Source organism: Antrostomus carolinensis, unplaced genomic scaffold (assembly GCF_000700745.2).
Source record: "Antrostomus carolinensis isolate BGI_N321 unplaced genomic scaffold, ASM70074v2 scaffold10591, whole genome shotgun sequence".
Lineage (NCBI taxonomy): Eukaryota > Metazoa > Chordata > Aves > Caprimulgiformes > Caprimulgidae > Antrostomus > Antrostomus carolinensis.
In genome coordinates this window covers 43,074-55,489 of record NW_010296334.1, presented here as the reverse complement: position 1 = coordinate 55,489, position 12,416 = coordinate 43,074, and the positions used below count along the sequence as shown (strand labels likewise).

Sequence of the window (12,416 nt, the reverse complement as noted above, 5' to 3'; positions counted from 1 at the left end):
GGTCACCATTGGTCATCTACTCACCATGATTCACTTGAGGAGCTAAATCATACCATTTTTCCTTGCACATCTGTGATCTATGAGGTTCTCAGTCTTGCATACCCCTTATGTGCCTTCTTACTTTGCAACATCAAGCTGATAACAGATTACTTGTTGTGAAGAGCACCAAATCAGTGGTCAAAAAGAATGCCTTTCACCTGTAGTTACCTTCTTATTCTTCCAAGGCAGAACAGTGTTTTCAAACAACCCAATACATAGTAATTTCACCTTTTGATCAGGTCACCCATATATTATTTTTAAAGTAATCATTACATTACAATAGAATAATTTCTAGCTCTTGGGAAGTTTATGCAAGATGGGAGAAAATAATAGAAGATATAGTTCATTTGTAGTCTTTTTTGCATACTGTTTTTCTTCAGACAGGACTCTCATAAACGTTCAGTGGTATTGGAGCAATTGGCACAGTTGAGAAGAAAATGACCTTTTCATGAACTTCTACAAAGAATGCAAATGAGCAAAGTGTGAACTTCAATGGTAAGTTAAACCTTTTATTGTTACTAATGTCCTTCTTTACTTGTTCCTGAACATATTTATGAAGCTGTTTCCTGTTTGTTCTTCAGAAATTTTGAAATTTGGGGTTTTCTTAATTTGTTTTGAAACATTTTAAGAAACCTAAAAACCATGAATAATTAGCACACTGTCTACCCTTCTGATAGCTATTCTGTGAGTGTCAGTATTTTACTCAGGGTTCTAAAGAACTCAATTTTTGTAGTTCTCCAGTTTGCAGCATTCACTTGAACTGCATAGGTGTCTGCTGAAAACTGCATCACAAGTTATCTTCAATCTTACTTCTTTTCTTAATAAATCATGAAATATAGCAGTGTATCCAGCTTTTTAGAGGTGAGTTTTCTTAATAAGTGTATTAAAGACTAAATTGTGTAACATGGATGAGACTGGAGGAAAGCTTTCTCTCTTACTGGTTTTTAGATATATAATGTCATTGAATTCTAAGAAATTAGCTGTCTAGTTTTGACTTTATTTATCAATTTTAGTTTTTAATAAGTAAAACTGCTCAAGTTTCTGTCCATATATTTCAGCTTTTGTCCATGAAAACTCTTAGAGAAGATGGCTGATGTAAGCCTGAAGGAAGCAGCACTAATAATTGGTGTGGTGGCAGCTTGTTACTGGAACAGTCTGTTTTGTGGCTTTGTTTTTGATGATGTTTCAGCTATTTTGGACAATAAAGATTTACATCCTTCTACTCCATTAAAAAATCTGTTTCAGAATGACTTCTGGGGCACTCCAATGTCTGAGGTAAACTGTTTGTGAAATACTTTGAGTCATTTAGGAAATGGAAAAAAACCTTGCAGAGAGTTTTTACGCTTCTTTTCCCTAATGTGGTTTTAACAGAATAGTTTTTCTGATGGTATTTGGTTGTATTAGTGCTTTGTACTATAAGATCAGGAATAGTTGTTGCCTATATTCTTTCCCTTTGTTCAATAAAAGAACTTGTAAGAAAAGGAAGTCACATATCATGCTTTAAGATTCCGTGTGTTACCTAATTCCAGTATAGAAGTCAGACAACTCTGACTGTTTTCCCATCTCCTCCTGCAAAAGCTAGACACTGACATACAAGGGTATTTATGATTGCAGTCTAGAATGAAAGATAACACTTAAGAAAAAAAGCTAGGAGGTAGAGGATGGATTGGATTTGTTAAATTCATTTAAGTAAGTAAGTTTATGTGAATTCAGAGTTGGCTTGTAGCCAATGTAGAGTGTCTGTGGTTTTATCTGAAGAGCTGCATTGTCATTAAAGTTGTTGATAAGCATCATTGAATGGCAGTGGCTAAAGGATTTATGTATAGTTTAGAAAGCTACACATGGTGCGATTGCTGAGCAAATTAATAAAAGTTCTCTGACAGTCGTGGGTGTCGAGGCATTCCACCTTGTAATCTTCTCTTATGTCCGTAACATACAGGGTTAGTTCCTTGTGAGATAATTGTGTAATAGTAGATTATTAGCTAATAATAGCTAATTGCTAGCTCTGCAAATAGACCTTAGCACATAATTTTCATATAACCCTGTAGTGAAAGCTTCCAGGGTCTATTTCAGATGCTATCTAGTCTTGTAGTCATTAAGAGTAAGTGGGTTTCTAAACTCCTCCCAGTAAAATTTCAAGTAGTATTTTTCAACAAGTTTTTGCTCCAAAATACCCTAATCACTTGGAGCAGGAGAAAGCCATCTCATTCAGTGTTGATTTTGCACTTAAAACCAACTGAAAGTCAGGTTAGTTTGAAATAAATGAAGTCAGATTAATTTGATCGTTCATAGTTTTTAAAATATTTTTTCCTATCTTTTGTTTTTGTCTGTACATATGTGCAATTTGGTTCCCTGTCTGTCCCCGCCCCTCAGTTTTTTCTAAGGTTTTCTTGCTTTGTTTATGGACATATTCAGCAAAATATCAACAGGCTCTGGTCTGACAAATGCGTTTTGGAACAGGAAGATGGTGTTAAGTATATTTTTTAAAAGGGCTTATGGATGGAGTAACTGGCAACATAGACATATTGACTGGTACACATATTGAAAATATGTAGGTAATACATTTAGCTGAGCACACATTTTTATTTTTAAAAATACTGATCTAAAACATGAAATGTCAGAGTAATCAAAATACTTGAATAATATGTTAAAATTATGTAGAAGTAGTGAAAGTAATGAGAATTAACTCTCTGTTTAACAGTTTAATTTTAACTGGAGTTTTCATTTAATTCACTAGATTTTTTTTTTTTTTTTTAGTAGTACTGATTTTCAGATCTTTATTTTGAGGGTAGATGCCTGAGAGTAGAGTGGGGAATCATGTATGTATTGATTTTTAGAAAGATATTTTGGAGTAAATGTCTCTTTATAAGTTTGTGGTAACTGATTTATTTATTTTCTTTTAGGAGAGGAGTCATAAATCTTATCGTCCCCTTACAGTTCTCACGTTTCGCTTAAACTACTTGTTCAGCGAGTTGAATGCAGTTTCTTACCACTTCCTGAATCTGGTCTTTCATGTGGTGGTTTGTGTGGTCTTCCTCAAGGTCTGTAAGCTTTTTCTGGACAACAGGAGCAGCATGGTTGCATCCTTGCTTTTTGCAGTGCACCCAATACATACTGAAGCGGTAGGTATAGCTGTGATGTGCTTATTTTGTTCAAGCTGTATTAATTAACCTTAAATTTCATGGGTTTTTTATCTGTTTATATATTGTAACTCCAAATGCTGCGTGATTTTACTTGTACTTTGCCCTTTGCGATGAGTGGTGTAGGTAACAAATTTCAGTGCTTGGAGTTGTTTGGTATTTCATGCAGCTACTGAAAAATAATTAAAGAAATATTAATTTAGTTATTAAATAACTTGAGTCTTTGCTATGAATGTTGGCTTTTATGATAGTGGCTACTATAGCTTACGTAGATATTTGTGTTCTGTGATGATTCATCCAGTGTCACATTTTGCAAATACCATGAATACCTCTTAATTAATTTCCAGAATCGCTAAGGACTTCCCTTTAGGTAATCACAAAGTCTGTTCTGTCCACTTTTTTAATGTCAATATGTTTGTCTCAGCAGGACTTTTTCTAGGATTGTTGTTGCTATGGTACATCCAGCTTAAGGCCATTCTGTTTGAACCTTCCATTTTTGAAGGTATCCTATATAAGAAAGACTAAATATATTTGTCGCCTCTCATACTTACCCTTCTTTTGATTCTGAAGGAGTTTTTCACTGCTATGAAAACATTTATTCTAACTGCTTGATTTTATCCTTTTTAATGCTGAAGCAGGCTTGCAGTGTTGTGGAGTGAATGGAGTCTTGTGATCACCATTCTTTAGATTTCCATCAGAAACACTTTTAAAGCAGACCTCTGGGATTCTCTGCTGTTATTTCTGCAGCACTTAGATTGGCTTTCCTAGATTCCAGATCACACATGTGGCACGTTACCACACATGTCTCATTCTCTTTTTTTCTTACAATATTAGCTGATTTTCAGAAAATGGAAAATGTTTAAACCTTTTGCTTCTTTGGAGGTGTTATCCCATTTTTATTTTTTTTGTTTGGGTTTTTTTTAATGTGGCTTTTTTTTGGGGGGGGGGCTGATATTAAGAAAATGAGAAGGGTTTGCTCTTTACTTTATGTTGGGGTTTTTTGACCCTCATGTTTCTGGGTGAAGAGTTTGTATCTCTCTTGTCCTCTAAAGACACAGATCCCCATCAGTAGCAATTCAGTAGCCTGCATTTGTTTATTTTGAGCAAATCTTTATAGGAATTAAGGTCATGGGGTTTATAGTTAGCTGCTATTCGAGCTACTAATATGTCCTTGCTAGAAGAAATAGTTGCATGTTTAAAATGTCAAAAGTTAAAACACCTAAAAATTTTTTGCTCACTTTTTTGCTTGAAAGCACAAACCTCTAACCTTATGGGTTAAAAAAATAATTTGTTAATTTCATTTGGTTTTCTGTTTCTTTGAAAAAAAGTGCTTTAAATTTTAAAGTTTATCTTTGTAGTAAAAGTGATAGTATCTTTATAGGAGCATTAGCAAGTTGCTACTGACTTACATTAGTGGTTCAAGGCTTAGATGATCCTATGTAATTTTATTACTTTCATTCTAAACATGATGATTCTTTATTGTGCTTGAATTATCAGATTCCATATGAGATAACAGTAACAGTTGCTTCTAGTACTATGTAACAGAGTTAGCAAAAAGTATCTTACACATCCTACAAGTTATTGTGTAATGAAAGCTTATTGTGTAAGGCAGTGTATTACAAATTTATAAAGTACAGTTGTGAAGCAATTTGGTAATAAGTGTGTAATCCCTGATAATAGCCACATGAGGGCACTTTAAGACTATGTGATTGGTAGAACTTGGTGCTGTACTTGAAACAGAGACTCTGAAATTTAAGTGCAATTGTAATTTAATTCCCCTGCTCTTGTACTTAGGTACTCAGTGAAGAATCACTTAAGAGGTTTTCTCCCTCCTCTGCCATCTTTTTCAATTTAAGCTTTCTGCTTTTGAGAAATAGTGTATTTTATCCTTTCAAATGTTTGCATTGAGAATTCTGCCTAGCATGCGACCACAAAAGGATTCTTAAGAGTTGACAGTTGACACCTGTGCATATGTATTAAGGCAAAACAACTAGAAGTTTCCATACATGGAAAAGAGGAGGTAATAACGAGTTGTATTTTAGAACTGAGGACTTGGGTGCTGACTAACTTATTCAGACTTTGGTGAAAACTCAAAAAAATATATCACTCCCAGTTTTTATATCATTTGATGGTACTGTTTGTATCTTTTATAATTTAAATGTATCTGATTTTAATTCCTTCAAATTAATCTACTACTTATTACTCCCCTGCACAAAAGTTTGAAGCAGCAGGTGCAATACATAAACATTTAAAACTTACCTATCTTATGATAAATGTTTTTTTCCTGGAAAGGTTAGCAGAGCAGGAAAAATAGAAAATAATTTTCTTTTTGACTTCAGAGAGAAGCTGGGCTCTTGTGGTGGTAATATATCGTTTTTTGAGGAAGAATTTTTGAGGAAATGGATTCAGTAACAACATCATAGTTTCATTTGTCCTTGTCTTTAGAATTCCAGTTCAGTCTTTCTAGCTACTTTGCTACTGTTCTGGCCAGTGGCATGTTGACCTCCTTTACAGCTATGGGATGTCAACTAACTTTTTGAATGTTGGAATTTTCTCTCATAAATCTCCTGTATATCCAGAAATAGAATCTCTCTTTTGTTGGCAGGGGACCGTGAAGGCACACCAGAACACTTGCTTTACTGATTTCTTTCAACTGATCTACAGACTAAGTTCTCTAATTTCTGTGTTAATGCTGGACAATTTTGAGATCCAGACCAGGAATCACTGAAACATCTTAAGACATTTTGGAAACAAACAAAAACATACCATCCAAAATGGTAATACAAACTTTAATGTCCTGTCAGTTGCGAAATAAGCTTTCTGCATAACTCAGTGAGTTCCTTGGTAAATACGCGCTACTCCCAACAGAAGCACCAGAGTATGGCTTCACATTCAGATTTGAATACCTTTCTTTACACTGTGACCTTGGATATTGAGTTTCTTTCTTGTTTTATCCTGTGCTGGATCAATCATGCTTGACCAAGAATGTGCCTAGCAATTAAAGCTTCTAGCTGGGTCTGGGTGGCTGAAAGTCGGTTTTCAGCATCATCATAATTAAATGGTGAACTATAATGTTTTCTCAGCTAAATATGACTGTCTGCCTGAGGATAGCATGCCATTTTTCAGCCAGCTTACTTGCAAAAAATTATATGTAATCGGAGGCATTACAGAAGAGGAAAAATTAGGAAAAAAGACAGTCCTAAATGGTGCTGTGGTCAGCATAGTGACTGCTGCAGTAATCATTAACATAGTGACCTGTCTTCCATCTCTGGTTGTTGGTTTCACTGTAACGTTTTTTGAAAACAGCTTCTGAAATGGACATTAATCTGCGTTTCATTGGGGATTCTGAAATAACCTTCTGCCCTATATATCCAAATTTTCATAAAGTCCATTCCTCTGTCTCATTAGCAAAAGGGGCACTACCTGCAATTTTAATATCGCCAACCAAATTACCATTCAGAAAATTGCCAGACCTGAGTCATTCTTTAACTCCATTGCACAGAGCTTGCCATCAGTTTATTTGTAACTCTTGACTGCTCAGCTAAGAACTGCTGTAGCACCAAAGGAATGCTTCCTTCAGATTCAGATCTGTTCAGTCAGCCAGAAAAGGTATGAACAGAAATAATAATCATAGTTTCTGTATGCCACTGTCTGCAGGATGTATATGTGCAACAGTCCTTGTCAGGGTTCACTTAGCACTCCTATTGATGAAGGCTGGTTTCTTCTAAGTATTATGTAAAAAGCAGTTGTAAACATGCCCAAATTCTACCTCAAATGCTGTTTGTAGCTGGTGTTAGTATAAAAGAAAGTACAAAGTTTCTCAGTTGTCTCATTACTGATGATACTTAAGGGCACATCAGCCACAGGTGGCCACCATCCACCTGCATCATTGTGTTCTTGTATTCAGTATTCATTGAACTGCAAGCAGCCTTACTCTTCTTTTCTTGATTTACAGATCTTGTTTATGCAAATCCTGATAGTATATCAGTGATGCACTATTCTAATAGTAGAATAGTCACTAGAAGAATAATCTTGTTTTTTCTTCTTTTTCTTTTCAGGTAACTGGAGTTGTGGGCAGAGCAGAGCTTTTATCATCTATCTTTTTTCTAGCTGCTTTTTTGTCATATACAAAATCTAAAGGGCCAGATAATACCATAGGTAAATGATTTATGAATATATACATAACAACTTCTCTATCATTCATAATACAGCTCTTGAAATGGTAATATGGGTGCATTGGTTACTCTACAAGTGTGTACAAAAAACCCGTCAGTCCCAAGATACCTATGTATTAGTACTTTCCATCATAAATTGCCTTTTTATTTTTTTCTTAAAGACTTAAGCACTTTTTCAGTTGTTTTGTAACACCTAGAGCAGGGAACTCTTGTACTAACTTCTATTGATCCAAGTAGGTGGAAGTATGCTGAGATGTCTCAGTCACAAGTAAGCTGCAGAGTTTCAGTGGAGATGTAGGATGCTTCCTTCTTTTTGAAAGTCAAATTAACCTTGTGACAATTCATGACTCCTTAGAAAACATTCAATTTTAAAAAGTGTTCCAGTGAATTAGGAAAGATTGGGGTTTTTTGTTTTTCTGTCATAGATTAGTGTTTTGCCTTTCATTTAATTCTTTCAGTTTAGGGAGGCAGCTTTAAAACTCATACATGTATATTATTTTCTGTAGAGTGTAACTGGTAATCTTCCCTTTAATAACAAATGGCATACTGACTAAGTTTATAGAGCATAGAATGTTCAAACATGAAGAGCCAGTCTTCACTTTTTAGGTTAATTTACTTTTGGTTTTGTTGTAGTAAGATGGAACATCTTCAATAATGCTGTCTTTATTTGCAGTGTGGACTCCAATTGCAGTGACTGTGTTTCTAGTAGCTGTTGCAACACTGTGTAAAGAACAAGGAATAACAGTGGTGGGGATATGCTGTGTATATGAAGTATTTATTGCTCAAGGGGTAAGCTGTTAAATTGGATTTCTTCTCAGGAATTCTGTAATGAGACATTAAGTACTTTGAAGTGTCATATTTCAGCACTGATTTTTGTCAGTTCTGGCCAACTCTATAGTTCTATTACATTTTTTCAGATTTTTTTTTTTTTTACTCAACTAACGTTTAACATACATGATTTATGGTGAGGGAGTCCAGTGACTTCTAACTTGTCCTTTACATGCCACACAGAGACGTTACCAAATATACTCAATAAAGAATTGACATGTCTTAATGGAAACCTATGGTTTTAGTTGACTGAGGTTTGCAAAGACTAGCATGTAACAGTCTTGATTAAATTCTGAGGTGCGTAAAGATGAGAGATTGTTTTTAATTCCTGTAGTAAAAATAGAGAACATATTTCATCGCATTCTAATGAATAACCAGATGTTTCATAGTACTTTTATTTGATTCAGTAATACTCTTATGGAATTTGTTGTTTTAATATCTTAAAATGTAATGTCTGATCTTATGGGTTTCTCAAGTATTGGTAAGTCTTTAAGTTAATAGTAACTTTTCTTTTGTTTAGAGAAGGTGTTCCTGCAATGAAATAATTCTTGGCTTTTTAGTAGTCGAACTATATGCAATTTAAAAATTTATGATTGCATATTCTAAGAAAATTTTCTAGTTTACTATTCTGTAATTACTTGAAGGAATATTTTGCAAAAACTGCACCAGTAAAAGCTGAAAGATTGTGTGTCTTGGAATACATATTCAAGGCCAAAATACCAAAATCACATTTTTTGTGTGCTTATAGAAATGCGTGTAACTTTTGCCTTTGCAACGCTAGTGAACAAGCATATAATTTTTTGAACTGATCCTCAATTTCATGAAAGTTTAACAAGTTTGTGTAAGTCAACTGAGTAGAAAAGATAAAGCCAAACTGAGGCTTCTTCTGAGGGCACAGGTGTAGAATGAACTATGAGTCTGACCAGTTCTCAAAAACCTATCAATATCTGTAGTTCAACCAACCAGTGTATATGAGGCAATAAATCATCCCCAGCACAAAACCTGAAGACATAGGGGAAAAAAACAGGGTATGTAATGGGGACCTGTGCAAGATCATAATGTTCATGAGGCAGAGAGAGATGGATTACTGCAATAGAGGCATAAAATAGAAAACCACAGCTAATCAGGAAGTGAATACTATTTCTGCTGTTCCTAAGGAATTTTGTTTTCTAGGACAAGTTTTCAGAGGGGCTGATAATTCCAAATATAGTGATTTTTCTTCTTCCAAATTTATTTTGTGGTCATACTTGATTTATTGCAGTCTTTGAAGGTGGTACAAAATTTTTAATCTGTCAGTGCACAATACAGAACTACAGTCATACAAGTTCAGCTATGATAGTGTTATTAGCAAGAGTACTTGATTTTTTTTTTTTTTATTTTTTTTTTTTGAATGGTGGACTTTTTGAGGGTTGTCATGAAAGCTCTAAGGAGCGGAGTTAAGTAACTGCTGGGAACAGGCATTTAGAGAAAACTAAGGAAAAAATATTAGGTAGCTCATATTTATTTAAGGGATTAATGAGTACGTGATCTGATTGTAAACACTTTTTCCTTTTCAGTACACCTTGCCAGTATTGTTGGACACAGCTGTACAGATTCTTCGAGGGAAGGGCAGTATTCCTTTCTCTATGTTCCAAACACTGTTGAAGCTCATAGTCCTGATGTTCAGTACACTGCTGCTTGTAGTTGTCAGAGTCCAAGTTATCCAGTCTCAACTTCCAGTGTTTACAAGGTAATAGTAAAGTGCCCCTTGTTATAGACACTGATAAACAAGATGTGGCTTAATGAAGTCTGAATGAAATAGCCAAAAATACATCAACTCAGGTGTTTTTTAACTTATTTTAATATTGATAAGCTTTGACTGTACAATATTACATTTTTTTGTGAAAAATGATAACTGGTACATTTCAGTACCTATTGACAAGAATGTCCAAAATATTGAGGTATCTGAGCAGGCATTAAGTTGTAAAAACTTATGGTTGTTAGTTCATCTTAGTAATTCAGAAATTAAATGTTTTATTGCTAAAGTATTCTTTTTTGGCTATGTGTTTGAACCTTGGCTCAGTACTCCAAACCTCTTAGTAAGTTTTTCAGCTTTTACATACAAAATATTTTTTTGGTTTTAGATGTGTACTAAGAAAGCATGGTTGACTTCATATACAGTGCTTGAAGATAAGTGTATGTGAATAATGTTAAAACTGAAAAACTGTAATTTGTTCTAAAAGTGTGTGAGCGATGTAGAAATACAAGAATCTAGTATTTTCCCTGAAAAATGAGGCAAACTATTAAAAACATAAACAAGGACCACTGGACCCAACTTTAGGTGTAAATCATTCTGTTTCTTCAAACTTAGGTTAGTTATATCCCAGACCAGTTTCTTAAACTTGGAGGAGGCTCCATCCTGTGCTAGGTGAATCATCATGCGTAGTTCCCAGGTTACACACCTGACAAATGAAGCAAGATTAGGATATTATATGTCTATAATTGTTAGTTCTAGCTATGAATCTGATGTTTGCTGGTTTCTGAGCACAAAGTGGATCAATCAATACCTTGCATCTACCTTTAATTGCAGTATCTTCTTGCAATCATCTGTCTTACGTTGCAATATTTTTCATATCAATGTTATTACTTTGAATCAATCAGTATCTTTTTTCCTTAAAAGCTCCTTTTTCTCCTTTCTTTTGCTTTAGGTTTGATAACCCAGCTGCTGTTAGTCCATCCCCAGCAAGACAGTTGACTTTCAACTACCTCCTTCCTGTAAATGCCTGGCTTCTTCTCAACCCCTCAGAATTATGCTGTGACTGGACAATGGGAACTATTCCTCTGGTGGAGTCTTTGCTAGATGTTAGAAATGTTGCCACACTTACCTTCTTTTGCTTTCTGGGATCTTTGATTGTCTTCAGTCTCCGATATCCTGGGGATTCCTCCAAGACTGTGTTGATGGTATGAATGATGCATTGCTTTTGTCCTTTTTTTGAAGAGTTTAAGTGGTTCAGGTTGTTTGGTCACAAGTCTATAATCTGCTGTGACCCAAAGATATTACACACATCTCCTTTCAGGTTAGTATGAACACATAAGAAAAGAGGAAAATTGTAACAACAGAACTGTTAAACTGCAGTTAAGTATGTGGCTCTGTCAGGGATGAGATGGAGAAGGATAGACAAGAGATGAGAATAAATATTTTCTTTGTTATCTATTTGCAAACTGCATTGCAGCCTTTTTCAGATACTCAGAATTCAATTAGCAAATGGGAGACTTCAGTAGAACTTAAATGTTTTAAGGGTCGGAATGCATTTCCACTGGCAAACTATCTACCTTATTTAAATGTCAGTAGTCACACGGCATATTTAGCAAGTGACTTGATTTTTTTCCTCTGAGGTGTAAAAGGAAAGGACGTATTTTGGCATTTAGGACTATAAGTTTTCCTCTTTCATTGTTCTTTTAACAAAGGCACTCTTCTGTAGTCGTTTCCATATTCTAAGGAAAAACTAATTTTGTCAGCCAGTAAGATCAGTTCCTCTGATGACCTTAAAACTGAAATGAATTAACAGGAAAGAATATTTTAGAGGAAATGGAAAGGAGCAAATGAGCTAGTATTTTTTTCATCCAAACCCAGTCATCTTTTTAATTGCATATTTTCATAAGATTAATGATTGCCTGATACCATGTTTTTTATTAAACTAGTGGTACAATTATGTGTGCCATAAACTCGCATGTATAGATCTTAGTCTGCTTCAGAAATAATTTACTTTCTTAATATGCAACTCCAGCCAACAGAAGTTTCAGATGGGTGGGAAGATTTATGCACAGTTAAAGATTACGGATTTCTTTGCTAATCAGCTGACAAACGTTGGCTCACTTCAAAGAGACCTAACATTATAGTTCTGACTATATTTTTCTTGTCACTGGATCAAGACAGTTCACTTCACTAGAAAATCTGTGCAAGTTATCTGTAGTATTGCTGATGAAGCCTCTTGTCCTGAATTTGGAAACTGTGTATGAAGAAAAGAAACTTAGATAGCTTATTGATATAATAAATGTGCCAGGTGACATACCCAGAAAAAAAATATTACAGTTTTACAGCACTTTAAAAATGTAAAGGCATAGTTTAATCTTCCTTCTTATATAAGCTGAAATAATTTTTCTTCAGTCTACTGATAGTGGAAATGCATGTGGGGAGTGGTTCTCTTTTTTTTTTTTATGGACAGCTCTTGAACTTTAAGGCTCTTTTTTTCCC

The 12,416-nt window shown here is 34.7% G+C and overlaps 1 protein-coding gene across 2 annotated transcripts in view; it reads left to right on the top strand.

The window, feature by feature from the left end:
* The first annotated feature begins 415 nt into the window (after positions 1-415).
* TMTC3 (transmembrane O-mannosyltransferase targeting cadherins 3) overlaps positions 416-12,416 on the top strand; it is a 25,485-nt gene continuing 13,484 nt past the window's right edge. The window contains exons 1-7 of one of the 2 annotated variants that reach the window (XM_010178243.2): positions 416-534; positions 1,098-1,314; positions 2,943-3,161; positions 7,238-7,337; positions 8,028-8,143; positions 9,739-9,911; positions 10,870-11,122. In XM_010178243.2, coding sequence (XP_010176545.1) covers positions 1,126-1,314; positions 2,943-3,161; positions 7,238-7,337; positions 8,028-8,143; positions 9,739-9,911; positions 10,870-11,122 — 1,050 coding nt within the window. In that variant the 5' untranslated portion in view covers positions 416-534; positions 1,098-1,125. Of the gene's footprint in view, positions 535-1,097; positions 1,315-2,942; positions 3,162-7,237; positions 7,338-8,027; positions 8,144-9,738; positions 9,912-10,869; positions 11,123-12,416 lie in introns of those variants that run through there. The other variant, XM_029087536.1, reaches the window with a different exon arrangement.